Here is a 16,197-nt window from a genome sequence, read left to right as displayed (position 1 = left end):
TACTTTGAAGGTTCCGAGCGTGACATCCTAGAATCTTCAGCTAGGCGACTGGGAGCACGGGATTGGGTCTCCTCCAAGTCTTATGTGAGCTGCAACCTCTGTGGAAACCATGGACATAACTGATACATGTTAAACACAGTGTGATGGGCGCTATCAATAGGAACGGAATCAACTGTGCCAAAGATCTCCGACTTTTATCCCATCCCAGCTTTACAACGCGCTGATGCCGATGTTTCCATCATTTTGCTTGTCGGTAACGGCGCCGACAGTCTCGGGCTTTATCAAGATAAATGGTACCAGGCGGATCTCCCTGCGTCGGTCGTACGTGGCACTGACCACAGGGGCACCAATACCACAATACAGCTCTACAAACCCACAATACAGCTCTACAAACTCTGGGAAGCCGCGTCGCCCTTGGGTTGTGCCCAGCAGTATCAGATTTGCTGAGGCTCCCCTCCTCCAAACGGCCGTTGTGGGCAGCTTGGTAGCTGGCTCTCACATCGAGCCGGCGCGTTTCAACTCGAAGATGAGGTTGAATCTTCTGCCGATATAATGAGCCTTTTCGAGTGGCGTCTTGATATCATCGAGAGCACTTTGATTGTCTACCCCCGGATGAAACGGTCGTTTTTCCAGGCGTGGATCGTCTGCTCTCTTACCGGACTCTGCGTTCCGGATTGATACCATTGATACATGACCATCAATGGAAAACAGACGTCGCAAATATATGGTCATTGTGAGCTGCAGCTTGCGGTGGTGGAAGCAGTCACTGGGCCGAAAGACCCTGTTCTTCATTCGTGTCGTGTCTTGCCGAACAGTCCTTATCAGCGCGACATGTGCTACAACCAGGCAAGGTTCACCATTCTCTCTTGCTGGTGGCATTTGATGCGCTGACTAGTCGACTGCAAAAGATACAAAGCCGGCAACATACCTCTTTTAGTACATTGGGACTATCCCTCGCATTGGCTCTAGGCGCTATCATCATTAGTCTGTCATTAATTCTCGAACCCCTGCAGAGCTGCTTCGACCAGAGAGTCAAGAAGAATGCATCACACCGCAAAGATCTGGAGTGGATAACCAATGAGACACTGCACCTCCAGTGCCTCACCTCCAAGAACTCCGGCAATGGATCATGGTCCGATTTCCACAAGCGTATTTCCTTGATGAAGCCCGATGAACTCCTCAAATCACTCACATTTGCACCTCCAAAGAATGAGGCTGCAAATGAGACCTCAACACAAACCCCGATGTCAAAAGACGAAAGCACAGATACTAAGCCACCTCTGACAACAACAACAACAACAACAACAACAACAACAACAACAACAGTAGAAGTGGTCGAGTTCAGCAGGAACACCACTGTCAAATCAAAAGAAATTGATTTTTCCATTCAACCAACTCGAAACATCGTCAAGGACACCACAAAGCCACATAAATTCCAACAAAAACACGACTAGCCATTCCACCACCAAGGACCCTGCACGTCAGTGGACACGAGACTAGGATACTTCATCTCGCGCTTTACCGCTTGATGATGACGGTAGTAGAAACGCAGCGAGTTTGAGGTCAAGAGACTCTTGTCTTCCAATGCAACAGGAAATGAAGACAACAAACAACCAGAATCACCCAAAAAAAATAGAAGGTTCCAGCAAAAGATTACATACAACACCAGGGATTCCCCAGTCGTCACCGACCTGAGTACTGATCTGGCCCTCAGCTGTTTGACTCGGGCAGAGCGGACGGGATGCCGTATTTTTAGCTGGGTGTGGTCGTATGTGATGGTTTGGGTCAGGAGATGGGTTCATGTGTAGACACTGAGACTGAGGAAAAAACAGGAAAAATACATACAACACCGAGGATTCCCCAGTGGTCACCCACCTGAGTACTGGTTCGGCCCTCACCAGTTTATCTAGAGCAGAGCGGACGGGATGCCGAGTTTTCTGGTGGGTATGGTCGTATGTGATGGTTTGGGATGGTATTTCTGGCTGTATGGTGGTGATCAGGGGTAAAAGGGGAGAAGCAGTGTTAGGGTTATATGACTGGATGTGTTAGTCGGATTTCTTCGGTGTCGTGAAGGCTTATTTCCACGATATGTTGTGAAACAAGAAGAGCGATATGTCCGGTCGCTTCTTTATTCATTTTGGAGAAGGATAGGCGATGAGTGATGAATGATGAGATGACAGGAGGTTATTCCGGTAGTTCGATATACCCCAGCTCACAAATCTTGCAAATGCTGCTCACCGGGTCAACTTTTCCTCGTCATAGTGTCCAAAAGAAGAGATGTCGACCGGAGATAACAACCGGACATTGTTTCCCAACGCTGATCACGTAAGGAAGAACAGTGCGATGATGGTGTGCGATTGCGAATTGTGCCGAACAAACATCTCGGGCTAAATCAACCCCACTGCAGCATTTGGTGGGGGGAAAAAGGCAACGCGGGGTTGAGGAGGGAGTGGTGATGTAAATGGGTATAAATATAAACACATCGTCGTTGCCTCATCTCTTGCTTGAGTTCTCATCAGCAGCGTCACTTGAGCATCACGATACGCACACAAAGAGAAGAGGGAAACGTGAGAAGAAAGAAATCGATCAAAATGACCAAGGTTCTGTTGACTGGTGAGCGGCTCACTGATTTTGATTTTTTGATGGCATGCATCATATACTGACGTAGACTGCAGGCGGCTCCGGCTTCATTGCGGGTATGTGATCTCATCATCACCACGTTTAAAGATTCATCGTGCACACACACACACACGGTCGGATCCCTTGCCGGCGGTGGAGTCTTCCCCGGACCGGACCAGCTCCGATCAACCATCCCGGCGCTCAGTTTACTAACAACAACAACAACACCATAGCCCACATCCTCGACCAACTCCTCTCCGCCTCTCACACCGTCATCACAACCGTCCGCTCCCAATCCAAAGCCGACGCCATCACCTCCGCCTACCCCTCCCAAACCACCTCCGGCCACCTCACCGTCGCCATAGTCCCCGACATCGCCCAACCCAACGCCTTCGACTCGGTCCTCCAAACCCACGGCTCCGGCCTCGAAGTAGTCCTCCACACCGCCTCCCCCTTCCACTTCAAATTCAACGACCCAAAGAAAGAGCTCATCGACCCCGCCCTCATCGGCACAACCTCCATCCTCTCCGCCATTACCCAATTCGCCCCCTCCGTTCGCCGCGTCGTCGTGACCTCCTCCTTTGCAGCTATAATCAACGAGGCTCACGTCTCCGACCCCTCCACCGTCTTCTCCGAAAAATCATGGAACCCGGTCACGATAGATGACATCCACCGCAACCCAGCAACCGCCTACCGCGCCTCCAAGACCCTGGCGGAAAAGGCCGCCTGGGAGTTTGTGCAGAACAAGGAGAATGACGCAAAGTTTGACTTGGTCACCATCAACCCGCCGATGGTCTTCGGGCCCGTGGTCCACCATCTTGCTACCCTCGAGGCGATCAACACTTCTAATGAGAGGATCGTGGATGCCATCAAGGGGAAGTGGAAGGGGGAGATACCCCCGACGGGCCAGGCTTACATCTGGGTTGATGTGCGGGATGTGGCGACTGCACACGTAAGGGCTGGGTTAGGGCTTGTGGAGGGGGTAGCTGGGAAGAGGCTGTTTGTTGTTTCGGGGTGGTTTTCCAACGCTCGAATCGCGGAGGTGTTGAGGAAGAACTTTCCAGATGATAAGGAAAAATTGCCTGAGGAGGGGGTCAAGGGGGGAGAATTGCCGGAGGAGGATAAGAGGTTTAAGTATGATAATAGTGAGACGACGAGGTTGTTGGGGATTGAGTGGATTGGCTTAGAGAGGAGCATTGTTGATACGGTGAGGAGTTTGAAGAGGGTCGAGTTTTCTGCTTAGATATAACACCGTTGATAGCGTTGGAATACAGTATATGATATTGTTGTAAATTCTGGATCGTGATGGATGGCGGGACTCAGCCCTGCGCCTTGATCCTCTTCATGATCCCGTCCTTCCACTCAGCATACGCCTTCCTTTTCCTGTCAGTGAGAAAGTCGTATCTCTCCTGGAACATCGTATCCGCCCGCCTGAGCTGGACGGGTTCCGCGTTCCTTTCCTCTCTCTCTGCATCCTCCTCATTATCCCGTGCTCGTTCTTCATTCATATGCACAAAATCCTGCACTCCCTTTGCCCAATCCAACTCCAACCAACCATGACGGTTGATCACCAAGGCAGACATATCCAGATCCTTGAGCTTGACATCATACCACCACTCCCACGCCTTCTCAGCATCACCGTCCTTAACATTGATCTCGACCTCCTTCCTGGCTCTATTCAACGTAGCCACGAGTTGCTTCCGGAACTTGATGTACGTCGACTGATCCAGATCTTGGCCGGGAAACGTAACGCCTCGCCAGACAAACAGATATAGAGCACCGAGTAACGAGACCAGGTTGATTTTCACCCACTCGTCCTCTGTCGGTTTGCCATTGGGACAAACGATAGACTCAATCCCGGAGGCCACGATAGGGCCGATACTGGCTGGGCCGAGTTCCTTGCATAAAAACCGCAGCGTTGGCCGGATCCATAACGGTAAAGGTGGTGGCTTTCTGTTTGACTGGGGGGTGGTCCCTAACTTCTTCTTCGAAGGGGTGCCATCTGCGTTACTGTCCCGAAAGTCCGCTAGCGACTTCTCCTTGCTTGGCGTTGTTCTCCCTGGTAGAGGCCTGCTTTTGCTGGCTTGTGGTGAGGTACCAAGCGGCGCAAGTTGTTCTCTTAGTTTTGTGCTCGGTGTGCGGACACGACCTTCAAGACCACCGCGAGCTGGTGTTCCTCGCCCTGGGGTTCCAGTGCCAGATGGGAGGATTTTGTCGAGATGGCTGTAGAGGCGTTTGTAGATGCGTGGCGGGATGGGTGGCCGGGGCTCAATAGGGGGCAAGTTGAGGGTGGTTTTGAGTCTTTCGCAGGCGATGTGGGCACAGGCGTAGGGGCGGGCGATTTCCTCTTCGGCTTTGAGGGTGCTGGCTTTGTGACGGGATTGGGCGAGGAGGGAGCTGGCGAGCTCGGTAAGTTGTGGGGGGAGGGCGGCGTTGTGGGTTGGGATGAGGGAGAGGAGGGCTTGCTCGATGGAGCGGTTCATTGTGGCGATGCTGCCCCTATGAGTCGGGATTAAGTGAAGATGTTGAGTGCAAGTGAGGTGAGAGTTGTGATGAAAGCTGAGATATTAACCGAGTTAAATAAGTAAGGGAAGAATGTAAGAAAGTAAGTGAGCTCATTCAATTCCAAAGTTCTGTGACAAAAATACCGTCATTAATGGCCATCAGTTCATAGACATGATTTCGTGTGTGAGCTGGACTCAGACGCGAAACGCGAGTAAGGGACGAGAAGGCGCAACGCCAGGTCACGTGTAGCTTGCCGAAAAGAGTGGGCCCTCCAGCGGGGAAATACCGGGGTGGTGGTGCCGGGTGGCTCAGGGTGCTCTGGCCACTGCCAAGGCCTGCCGTTGAGGGACCGAGTGTTGAGTGGCCAGCCGGCGCTGAGCAGATGTTTCCCAACGTCTGGCCTTGCATCATCTTTGAGTTTGTCTTCCAATCTCATCCCGCATTCCTTTTTCTTAGGGGACGTAAACAGTTGCTGTTAGAGTGAGAGTGGTCGCAACAACAACAACAATGGCTCTCCACGCAAGTGGGCTGCCGGTATGATGCCCCGCCTCCCACCTTCCATCTTGACCTTCCACTGACGTGATGCCGTAATCTTCAGAGCATCGCAGCGGCGACGTCGGAACTGTGGCCGTCTATTACAAAGTCCCTGGCCGTCCTTTCCTCGACGACGCAGCACGCCCGTGTCTCGGCTGCTCCTGTACCAAACCCGACATCCTCGACGACCAAGCTTCCTAGCTTCATGCGCAACGCTCCACTGGCAAAGCTCGCTCTCGAAACATCTTCTCAGGCAAATGTATCGCCTACCAACATTCTCTCAGTATTATCTACAATGTCTCCCGGCTCCATCACTATGGCGAACCCCCTCATCCGCAGCTCTCACGCTGCCCTGATGGCCCGTCGACCCGTCGGCACCGTCCTCGGTCTTCGCTTCATGAGCACCACTCGCCCCCCGATCCGTATGCAGTCTGTCTCCTGGCCTGCGCTCAAGACGCTCGATGCTCTCCCGCCTCGAAATGTTCAGTATCGGTCTTTTGGTAACTCCAACTTGGTTCCTCACCACCTCCTTTCTCGCACCGAGGCTGCCGCCAACCGGAATCCCCAAAGCGCACCTACCCAGGCCAGCTTTTACCAGCTCCTGCTCAAGGCCAACATGCCTGCCATAGTAGTGGAACGGTATCAGTCTGGTATGTCTTTCCCTCTCAAGATTATGTTGACTACGCTAACTTTACCACAGGACGCTTTGCTGCCAACGAAAGTGCCACGCAAGCATATAACCAGGCGCTTGCCATGATTGCTGGAACACTTGGCAGTGCCGGTCAGACCTCTGCGGGAATCAGTGAGCAGGCTGCAGCTGCTGGACAAGCAATTGCCGCTCAGCGCAACGGCGGCAATGTCGCTGTCTCTGCTGGCGTTACTGGAAAGGGTGGTGCGCTTCATGTTATCGTCGACGAATCGTTCGGTAGCGCTGCTTTCCGGTGGTTTAAGTTTATGCTCTGGTTCAGTTTGTGCGCCTACGTCAGTCTCGTGGTTATGACCATGGTCGTTGAAACAGTTAGTTCGCTGAAGAGACCTGGTGCCAAGGTTGACACTATGGAAGCCAAGGCCGAAAACCAAAAGGCTCGATTCTCGGACGTTCACGGCTGCGACGAGGCCAAGGAGGAACTTCAGGAGCTGGTCGATTTCCTGCGCAACCCCGACAAGTTCAACACACTTGGTGGTAAGCTCCCCAAGGGTGTGTTGCTTGTCGGACCTCCCGGTACTGGTAAAACTCTCTTGGCTCGGGCTGTTGCCGGTGAGGCTGGTGTGCCCTTCTTCTTCATGTCTGGCAGTGAGTTCGACGAGATTTATGTCGGCGTGGGCGCCAAGCGTGTCCGCGAGCTCTTCAATGCGGCCAAGGCCAAGTCTCCTTCCATTGTCTTCATTGATGAGCTGGATGCTATTGGCGGCAAGCGTAACTCTCGCGATGCTACCTATGTCCGGCAGACGCTGAACCAGCTTCTCACCGAAATGGACGGTTTCTCTCAGAACAGCGGCGTTATCGTCATTGCGGCCACCAACTTCCCCGAATCTCTCGACAAGGCTTTGACTCGTCCTGGCCGTTTCGATCGTCATGTCGTCGTCTCTCTCCCCGATGTCCGAGGCCGCATTGCCATCCTCAAGCACCACGCCAAGAAGATCAAGATGGCTGCCGATGTGCGTATGGAGGACATTGCCGGCCGTACCTCTGGTCTTTCTGGTGCTGAACTTGAAAACATCGTGAACCAAGCCGCCATCCACGCCAGCAAGCTCAAGAACAAGGTCGTCACGCAGAAGGATATGGAATGGGCCAAGGACAAGGTCATCATGGGCGCTGAAAAGCGGAGCATGGTTATCACTCCCAAGGAAAAGGAGATGACTGCCTACCACGAGGCTGGCCACGCCCTTGTTGCTTTCTTCAACAAGCAAGAGGGCGGTAGCCATCTCTACAAGGTCACAGTCTTGCCTCGCGGTCAAAGCTTGGGTCACACCGCCTTCCTCCCGGAAATGGATAAGTACTCTTACACTGTAAGAGATTATCTTGCCATGATCGACCGTGCCCTTGGTGGCAAGGTTGCAGAGGAGATCGTGTACGGCAGCGAGTTTGTCACTAGCGGTGTTAGTGCTGTAAGTGTACCCGCCGCGTCCACGTTGGACCCGGTCTGAAGTGCTAACACATTTACCTAGGATCTTGACAGTGCCACTCGCACCGCCTGGCACATGGTTGCCCAGCTCGGCATGTCGCCCAAGCTTGGCCCCGTTGAATACCTCCGCAAGTATAATGAACTCAGCTCGGAAACCCGCGCCATGGTCGAGTCCGAGGTCAAGAAGGTCCTGGATGACTCTTATGCCCGCGCCCGTGCGCTGCTCCTGTCGAAGAGGACGGAACTCGACCTGTTGGCTAAGGCTCTTGTCGAGTACGAGACTCTTGACCACGACGAGGTAGTCAAGGTCCTCCGCGGCGAGAAGCTCACGGACCGTATTGCTGTGCCCGTTGGCCCCATGACGGTGCCAGCACCAACCGATCCCTTGGAGCCAGGTCTGCCTCTGCCAGGCCTGGGTGATGATGGTGATGGTGGGAGTGGCGGTCCACCACCGCCTGCCCCACCACCACCAGCGCCAGCGAGGACGTCATCGGAGGAGAAATGAAAAAGATGAAACGATAATGGGTTGGTTGGGTGTGTTTTTCGATAGCGTAGATTGGAACGATACGGAAACAATCAGGCGGGGTGGTTGGTGGGTGGATGGATTGGCATTGATGGCGTTTTTATGAGTTGTGATTACACTGTCCTTTTATTGGTTTCTTTTGTCTTCTTTGATACATTTTCTTTCCCCCACCAAATGATGTGGTGGGTGAGGCATACATTACTACACTCTTCCATAGCGGTCTTTAAAAAGGTCATAGATGAGATGAGCGAATGTATATGTAAGTTGTGAGATGAGAATGGCTGCTGAGATGAGTGTGGATAGGTTGTGAGGGTAGAGGTTTTAATAGAAGATCTTTAAAGGCGTCTCATACCTACCTACCTTAGGTCAGATGCCTACCCAGACAGAAAAGGCATGATCTATACCTCCTCTTGTCAGTCTCCTACATCTTTGCAGACCTTGCAGGGCTTCTAAGCCTTGCATTGGCTACAAGCCTTGCAGAGAGGGCAACACTTGCAGAAAAGCCCGCACTTGTAGACTTGTAGACTTGCGAGAAGAAGAAAACCAGGATATCTAGCTAGAATAGAGAACACACATTCTTCACGCATGAAAAACAATGGCCTTGAAGTGTAGGGATCTTTTCTGCAATATCACCCCCCTCGCGCCACTCTGTCTAACCTAGTCTTTTGTCAAGTCTTTCTAGACAAGCTTGTTATTTTCGTGCTTTGAACTCGACGTATATACGCAGGGGGACTTTATGCTGAAAAAGGACGATGCTGAACGAAAAGTTATAAGCCAATTCTGTTATGAAAAGGAGATGTTTGTTTTGGCAATTAAGGACTTGTTGTTATTCTGGTGAGAAGGAGAGGGGAGTTTCAAGTGTTCTGTCTATCAAATAAAGCAGCAGGTTTCCAGAAAAGAAAAATACATGTCTGCCAAGGAAGGGGACGGGTATCAAATGATAGTTCTATCAACATGTCTAGGTGACTTGAACATAATATGGCCAAAGTGTTCCTGGAGATCACATTATAAAGCACAAGTTCACTGAATCTACCAAAAAAACCACCCGCTTAACATTCCTCACCTACTAACTACTACTACAACAACAAGACTACCAAAAAAAAGGGTCATTCATGAGCTGCTGCTAAAAAAACATACAGAATGGATATCAAGATAGAAAATTAAACCCTTTCCCCCCTTTCTTTCTCCCTCATTTCCATTCCCACTCCTCACCACCTCCGCCTTTCTCCCACCCCACCTTCTTTTTTTCCCTCCACAATCCTCCCCTCATTCATTCGAAAAAAAAAATAACAAGTTTGTGTGTGAGTGTGAGTGTGAGTGTCGTAAACATTTGTGAGGAAAAAAAAAAGACAGCTGACATGGGGAATAAAGCTAGGCTGTGTGTTGCTAGGAAAGATCGCGAGAAAAGAGGAGCTTGGTTGGTATAAAGGAAAATACAAAAAATGGTAGAAATAAAAACGCCAGGCTGCAAGTAGGCTTTGCCCCTTCTCCGCAAGCAAATGAATCGTCGTCGTCCAGAGAAATAATAGAACCCTTCCTACTCGTCGCAAAAGTGGTATAGAGACAATGTACAAATGAACCAAATGACCGCCGTTGAAAAAATCATGCTGTTTACATCCACCATCACCGGCTACCCTTTAGCGACCGAGGCCACCAAGGGCGCTGATGCGGGCACCAGAAGGCCTGTGGATCAGGCTCTCCGAGTGCTTGCCCACGACTCCCGCTTCCTGGGGGACGGAGTGGACATCAGACTGAGATCCGTCGATATCGTCCTCGTCGTCCTCGACGATCTTGGTGGGGATGTCATGGTGTCCGTGGAGGTAGTGCTGAGAGCCTCGCTCAGGGGTCGTGGCCGTGCTAGCGAAAGACATGCTAGTGCTGCTGCGGTTGGGAACGAGATCCGGTGTGGGTGGGATGCTAGAGAGCCGCCCGCTGTTCGGTCGGAGGAGGGTATGGTCATCACTGACATCGGACGTTGCCGCCGAGCTGCGATCGTCGTCGGACCGGGCGATGGAGATATTACTCCCTCGGCGACTTTTCGACAACCGCGAAGAACGGGAGGCCGAAGAATCCGACCTCCCGTGCTCCGCGTCATGTGCAAGTTGGAGGCCTTCAACAGCGGCCTGACACTGTTCCGAAATGTTCCGGATGATATGGGCGATGGCATCGGTCTTGTCCTTGAGGTGCCGATCCGCCACGTCGATGAATGCTTGCGTAGAGATTCGTCTGCTAGCAGCATTCAGGTTCTTGAGGAACCGCTCGTCATTGCTAGACTCACCAGTAGCTTGGGCTACACGTTTGTTAGTCTGAAAGATTCTTTTACAACGGGGAATAAACAACATGCCTTCAACCGCATCAACGGCGTCTTGCGCAGCAAACCCAGCCTCAATCTCAGCAGCGAGCTCCTCGGGAGACGTCAGAGTCTTGACGAGGTGCTCCATGTGGTGATGTTGGCCAGAAATCAAGCTACGCAGGTGAAGCACAACACGGCGGGCTTCGTCACGCTGTCTTGAGATGGCTGTGTTGGTGGTCTGGAGCGTTGACAGCTCCTTGCGATTCCTCTTACGCTCGCGCTCAAGCTCCTCGGCAATCTCCTGCTGGAGGACAAGAGCCTCAAGAGCATCGTCACGCTGCTTTTCGGTGCCAGCCAGACGATTGGCAAGACGAGCGGCGTCGTCCTTTTGCTGATCAATAAGACTGCCCAAGCGACGGTTCTCACGCTTGTGCGTCTCTATCTTGACCTTGAGATCTTGGGTCTCCTTGGTGAGGGTGTCAGCAAAGGCCTGGAAACGTTGGAACTGCTGCTTCCAATTGTCGCACTCCTCCATAAGGTAGTTGTTCCGCTTGTTGACCTTGCCGAGTTCGGTGTCCATCCGCCCCTTAAGGTTGATAAAATCCTGCCAGGCCTCCAACGCGTCGCGTGAGTACTGGTTACGTTCACGGACAATCTCGTTCAAGTGCCGCATGGAAACCTTGGTCATCAGTGGCTTCTTGACCGACCCTCCAAAAACAGCCTTCAGGCCGGTGTTGCGGCCCATCTTCTCGCACACATGGTCCATCACCGACATGACGGCATCTTGATTCCACCATTCAGGGTCCTGAATAGACTCAACCTGTCCACGCATGACAATAATCTGACCCGCGGGGACAAGCTTGCCGCCGCCGTACGCAGAACGCAAGTGCTGGGGAACACCCGATGGTGTTACATCACCATTCAGAGCCTGGGTAAGGCGGGTGATGAACTTGGTGCGCTGGTTAGGCTGGAGCGCAGAGGGGGGGTTGGAAGTGAGCACAAAGTTGCGGTCAAGATCCACCACCAGAGCATCTGTCGGCGCAGTGAAGAGCGTTCTGCACTCAGCAGTGATACCGAGGATGTACGGGCCAGGCTCCTCGACAAGGTCCTTGGCATGGCGAGCATGCACAACAGGGACATAGAGACCACTCCACTCATATACGCGCACACAGAATCTGACAGTCTCGGCGGCCATGGTGAGCATGGCTGGGTAATGACTGACAAAAATGATGCGGCGGGTGGGCGAAATGGCAGCCTCGATCACACCAACAATGTTGGGAACCGAGAGACAGCAGAACAAGGGCCACATGGCAAAGTTTTGGAACCCAGTGGGCGAAGAAGGAAACTGGTAGCAGAGCGCATAGTCCTTCATGTCGATGCGAACCAAATCGTTGAGACGAGGGGCGGGAAAACTCAGAATTCGGGAAACCTCCTCGGCGTGAAAAAGGTTAGTAGCCTTGTTCCAGTGAATCCACATACCACGCAGATAGTCGCCGAGCAAGTTGTACAGCGGGTAGCGGGAGAGGAACGAAAGGCAGTAGGGGATCCAGTATTGCTCGTCCGGGTTGTCGTAGAAGTCGGGCTCGGTGCGTTTCCTGAGATCGCGGATCGTCTCGGCTCGCCTGTCATCGGCGCGGGACCACACCCGCAGGCAGATACCGTAGAGAGTGTGGGAGGAATCCTGCTGGAGCACAAAGGCGTGGTGGACGCAGTGAGGCTGGCTTCTGCCGGTGCAAATCTCGACATCGTGGGGGAAGCATGCCTACATCAACGGGTTAACAAGCACATCCAGCAGCAAATTTGGGAAAGTTTCCATGACATACCCTCATAGCAGAGTGCAAAGCACGAGCAATCTCACTGTCCTGCTCGAGCCTGGGACTGCTCCCAAGAATCTCGGGAAGCCAGAACTGAGGAACGGCACCCTTCATGTGGCCAATCTTGCCCTGCTGGGGCGTTGGAGCCTTCACCCATTGCGAAGGCTCCCGGCCGACACCACAGACCATGTACGCATGAGTAAGGGTCTTGGGAGTGCGCTGCTGAGGTTTGGCGCTCAACTGGCCAGGAATTGGCTGGGTAATGCGGGAATGGAGGGACGAGGTGCGGCTCGGGATGACGAGGTTGGCGTCTTGCTGATCACGGGTGACAGGACGTCCGTCGCGGTGATCACGGTCGCTGGTTCTCGGACGGGTGAAGGAAGTGTGGGCTGTTAAAGAGGGCGCCATTTTGAGTTTGTATGGCACTCAACGGCCAATCCGTCTTCAGTGGTTGACCGCGGGAGCGCCAGCGTTGGAGCTTCTCCGGTTTTTTTTTGACGTAGGTTGGAGCTTGTCTCAATCAAGGGGCAGCCACAGCCGGAGCGGTGATCGCCCGGAACGTGTAAAAAAAAAAAAAACCCCCAAAAAAAACCAGGCGCCTGCCGTTGTCGTCGTTGTTGACAGAAGAGAAACAACCACTGCCAATGCAGTGAAGCGGCGAAGAGGTACTGAAGCTGAAGCAATTGCAGTGGGAAAAAGGCCGAGTGGGCACGCGGGACGCTAAGATTTCAGCGTGGAGCTTGTCGGCTGGCGAAACGAAACACCTTGGACCCGACAGACTGGCTGCTGATGCTGCTGCTGTTCTCCCTGCTGCCACTTACTGCTTGCTTCTCAGAGAAGAGAGGAAGCAACAAGAGCCAGAGACTCGAGGAGAACCAGAGGCAGAGGCAAAGGCGTAGGCAAAGGCAGGAGACGAGATAAGAAAGGACCGTGATGGAGAGAGTATGAGAGTGAAAGTGCGACCAAGCTCGTTGAAGAGAGGCCCTGGCCCCTCGCAGGGATGCAACGGAGCAATCAGAGGGCTTGAGGCAGGTCGGGCTCAACTGTCCTGAGAAGCTGGCTGCAGGCGTGGTCACCGTCCACGGGGAATTGGGAAATAAGGTGGACGATGCAGGTGCAGCTAGGGGCAAAGCGGCCAGGGTTTTTTCAGCAGGGGCCTGGGTCCAGGGCCCATCAAGATAGTCACTCATTTCGAAAGTCTGTACCCAATACTTGCCGTGATCCGCCAATTGCTACCAAAAGGTCCGCAAAAGCACGGGATGGCATAAGTTCCCAAGACTTCCGTTGCCATCCCGAGTGGCCCCTACTCCATCGTGACAGTGACAGTTTCTTGACTGCTGCAGAAGAAGAATCACCCCTCTCCTTGATTCCTGAATTCTGCCGCAAATCGAATCGATTGCTCAATGCTTCATTACGGCAGTATCCGTTCTCTACCTCGTTATCTTGAATCAAAGTCATCCATCCATTCATTCATTCATTCGCGAGCACGACAGGCAAAAGACAATGAGTCCTTTTTCGTGAAATGAGTGGATTCGATCGTCGCTCTCCCCAGTTGTAATTAACCCACGGGTGGTCTTACCATTACACAACGCCACGCTTTCTAGGGAGGAAAGAGAAACCTCGGGCTTTTGGCCAAGTGAGAGCCAGCCAGCTGGGTCCCATGGGTTGGCCGTGGTGACGAAAGAGATGGCACTGATGGCAAGCTGGCGACGAGTCCAGTTTAGCTGGAGATCAGAATTCATCATCATGGGTACGTCCGTAATGGCCCAGGCTGTCAATGACTGACATGAGCGGTCTGAGCAAACGGGCAAACGGACACACACGGCGCACTGATACCGGGGACGCCGCGTGTTTGAGGTGATGGAAGCCGAAGAGATCAGCGCTCCCCGTGGACCGGCAGCAGCATCGAACAGAACAGGCTGCTGTTGGGTGCGGTGAGCCGGGTGGTGTGCTTCGGTGTAGCCTGGAAAGTGCCCGTATTGCTTCGTTGTGTTTCCGTTTCGAGTCGACCTCCCCCCGCGGTGTCAAAAAGCAGCAACAAACAGCGCCGCATCCTGCTGCAAGTTCACGAAAAGTGCTTCTGAAACTGGCAGCGGATGCAACCTTTTGGACTATGTGTTTGTGTTCTGGGGGCACGCTTTGACCCCTGATCGAAAAGACGCAAGACGCACGATGCTCCGAGCGTTTACAGCAAGCGGGGAAACAACTGGTCCAGGCGTTTTCAACGGCTAGACGGATCCCGCTGCCGGCAGAGGGCGAGAAAATACAGTCCTTTCTTTTGGAAAGGGATTCCTCCTCCTCTGAATCCTATCTGATCACTGACTTGGATGATAGGTCGAAAAGCCCGCCAAATCGTGAGACAAGCCACCCTATGCAAGACGGCAGACGCACAGGAGAACTGCCCTTTGATCCACGAAACATAACGCAGTCTGCAGTGCAGATGCCACAGTTGCATCGCTGATGGATAACAAGCCACAGGAATCATGCGGAGGCACATCAACATGGAAATGCGCCGGATTGGTGCAATGTTTCCTCGAGTCAATCACCGTCGCAATCAAGCCAACACGAAGAAGCAATCACCATGGCTACTTTTTTAGAAGAAAAAAATACAGCAACCCCACGGCAGCTCGCAGCTTTTATTGTCTTGGTGGCCTCTTAGTAGGCCATGATATATATCTTACCTAGGACAAGCCTAGGTGAGGGGCAGACACGGCAGACCCAAAAGCAGCAGTCGTCACATTTTCATATCCAACGCCCATTTCCCGTGTCATAATACACCTCTGCTATTGGAACACAGGACCCGGTTTCGAGTACAGAGCGAGGAAACTCGACGTCGGGAAGTGCCATGCCCTCCCTCCCGCCACCTCCGCGCCCCGCGGGAAGGGGGGAAAACGAGACAAACGGTGCCGACAAGATGTGCTACCGCAAAACCCCACGCATGAACAAGTGCTTGGCTGCCCTTGTTTGAGGAAGAGGGGCGGGGAATTTGATATGGGCCGCAACGGTATCACAAACAGTCGCAACGTCCCTCGTTTGCCGGTCCCTGATCACGTCGTCAGCATCTCTCCCTTTTTTGGAGTATTGAGCGGTGAAGAATCAAAGAATTTTCATCAGAGAAGAAAAGGCGAGAAAAAGCAACATGACCCCATTCCGATGACAGGCCAGGACTTCCAGGCCTGCCTGGCTGGTGGTATTTTCGTGTCCCTGTCCGCAGTGCGGGGGACTGCAGATGTGAGGGTCCGAATTGGGAAGGATGCCCCTGGCTAAGCCTGTTTGAGACGTTGCATTGGTTTACGCGATGAACCTGCTTGGTCAGCAGCAACATGAGGCCATCGCGAGTTGACCTTTTTGGTATGCCGAAGAATCCGGGAGTTGGAGTGACAGTGATGATTTTCTGTCATTCAACTTCAGTTGATCTTCTCTATAAAAGTGCCAGCTATTGATAGCGTCAAATTTGGTGTGAAACGGCCACTTATGCCGGCGCCGTGAAGAGGCTTGGCTGGTGAAAGGTCCAAGCACCGTTGCGATCCACCGCGTCCACGTGGGGTCAAGGTTGAGAGCTTTGTGAAAGAAAATAAAAAGAGCGGCCGTTTTCTGAAGTTTGACAAGTGGCAGTTGGTAATGAGAAGTGAGACTCACACATACAGACTATCTCTATCGGAGTTTCGCCAATCGAAGCCCAATGTCAATTCATGATCCAAAGTCAATCAATCAATTGCTGTGGAATGGAGGCGGGAGCTAGTGTAATTAAGAGATTGGCTGGCTGGGTTGTTCCATGCTCCT

The 16,197-nt window shown here is 52.7% G+C and overlaps 4 protein-coding genes across 4 annotated transcripts; 2 read left to right on the top strand and 2 right to left on the bottom strand.

Moving 5' to 3' along the window:
- Positions 1–2,351: 2,351 nt before the first annotated feature.
- Positions 2,352–3,917, top strand: GRE2_2 (methylglyoxal reductase (NADPH-dependent) gre2). The gene is made up of 3 exons (XM_062945710.1): positions 2,352–2,613; positions 2,676–2,696; positions 2,853–3,917. The coding sequence occupies exons 1-3, from the start codon at positions 2,592–2,594 to the stop codon at positions 3,860–3,862; spliced, it is 1,053 nt and encodes a 350-aa protein (XP_062801736.1). The 5' UTR covers positions 2,352–2,591; the 3' UTR covers positions 3,863–3,917.
- A 21-nt stretch (positions 3,918–3,938) lies between these two features.
- QC764_306040 (uncharacterized protein) lies at positions 3,939–5,102 on the bottom strand (the record flags this gene model as incomplete). Its single annotated transcript, XM_062945709.1, has 1 exon — positions 3,939–5,102. One exon carries the CDS (start codon positions 5,100–5,102, stop codon positions 3,939–3,941), a length of 1,164 nt encoding a protein of 387 aa, XP_062801735.1.
- Positions 5,103–5,451: 349 nt separating this feature from the next.
- On the top strand, positions 5,452–8,651 carry YME1 (i-AAA protease yme1). Its single transcript, XM_062945708.1, has 4 exons — positions 5,452–5,658; positions 5,723–6,308; positions 6,359–7,767; positions 7,828–8,651. The coding sequence occupies exons 1-4, from the start codon at positions 5,632–5,634 to the stop codon at positions 8,287–8,289; spliced, it is 2,484 nt and encodes an 827-aa protein (XP_062801734.1). The 5' UTR covers positions 5,452–5,631; the 3' UTR covers positions 8,290–8,651.
- A 1,293-nt stretch (positions 8,652–9,944) lies between these two features.
- On the bottom strand, positions 9,945–12,822 carry QC764_306020 (uncharacterized protein; the record flags this gene model as incomplete). Its single annotated transcript, XM_062945707.1, has 3 exons — positions 9,945–10,597; positions 10,652–12,362; positions 12,424–12,822. The coding sequence occupies 3 exons, from the start codon at positions 12,820–12,822 to the stop codon at positions 9,945–9,947; spliced, it is 2,763 nt and encodes a 920-aa protein (XP_062801733.1).
- Between the last annotated feature and the right edge of the window lie 3,375 nt (positions 12,823–16,197).

Source organism: Podospora pseudoanserina, chromosome 3 (genome assembly GCF_035222485.1).
Source record: "Podospora pseudoanserina strain CBS 124.78 chromosome 3, whole genome shotgun sequence".
In the NCBI taxonomy this organism is placed as follows: Eukaryota; Fungi; Ascomycota; class Sordariomycetes; order Sordariales; family Podosporaceae; genus Podospora; species Podospora pseudoanserina.
The sequence above is the reverse complement of the archived record's forward strand: the minus strand, read 5'-3'. Positions and strand labels throughout refer to the sequence as shown.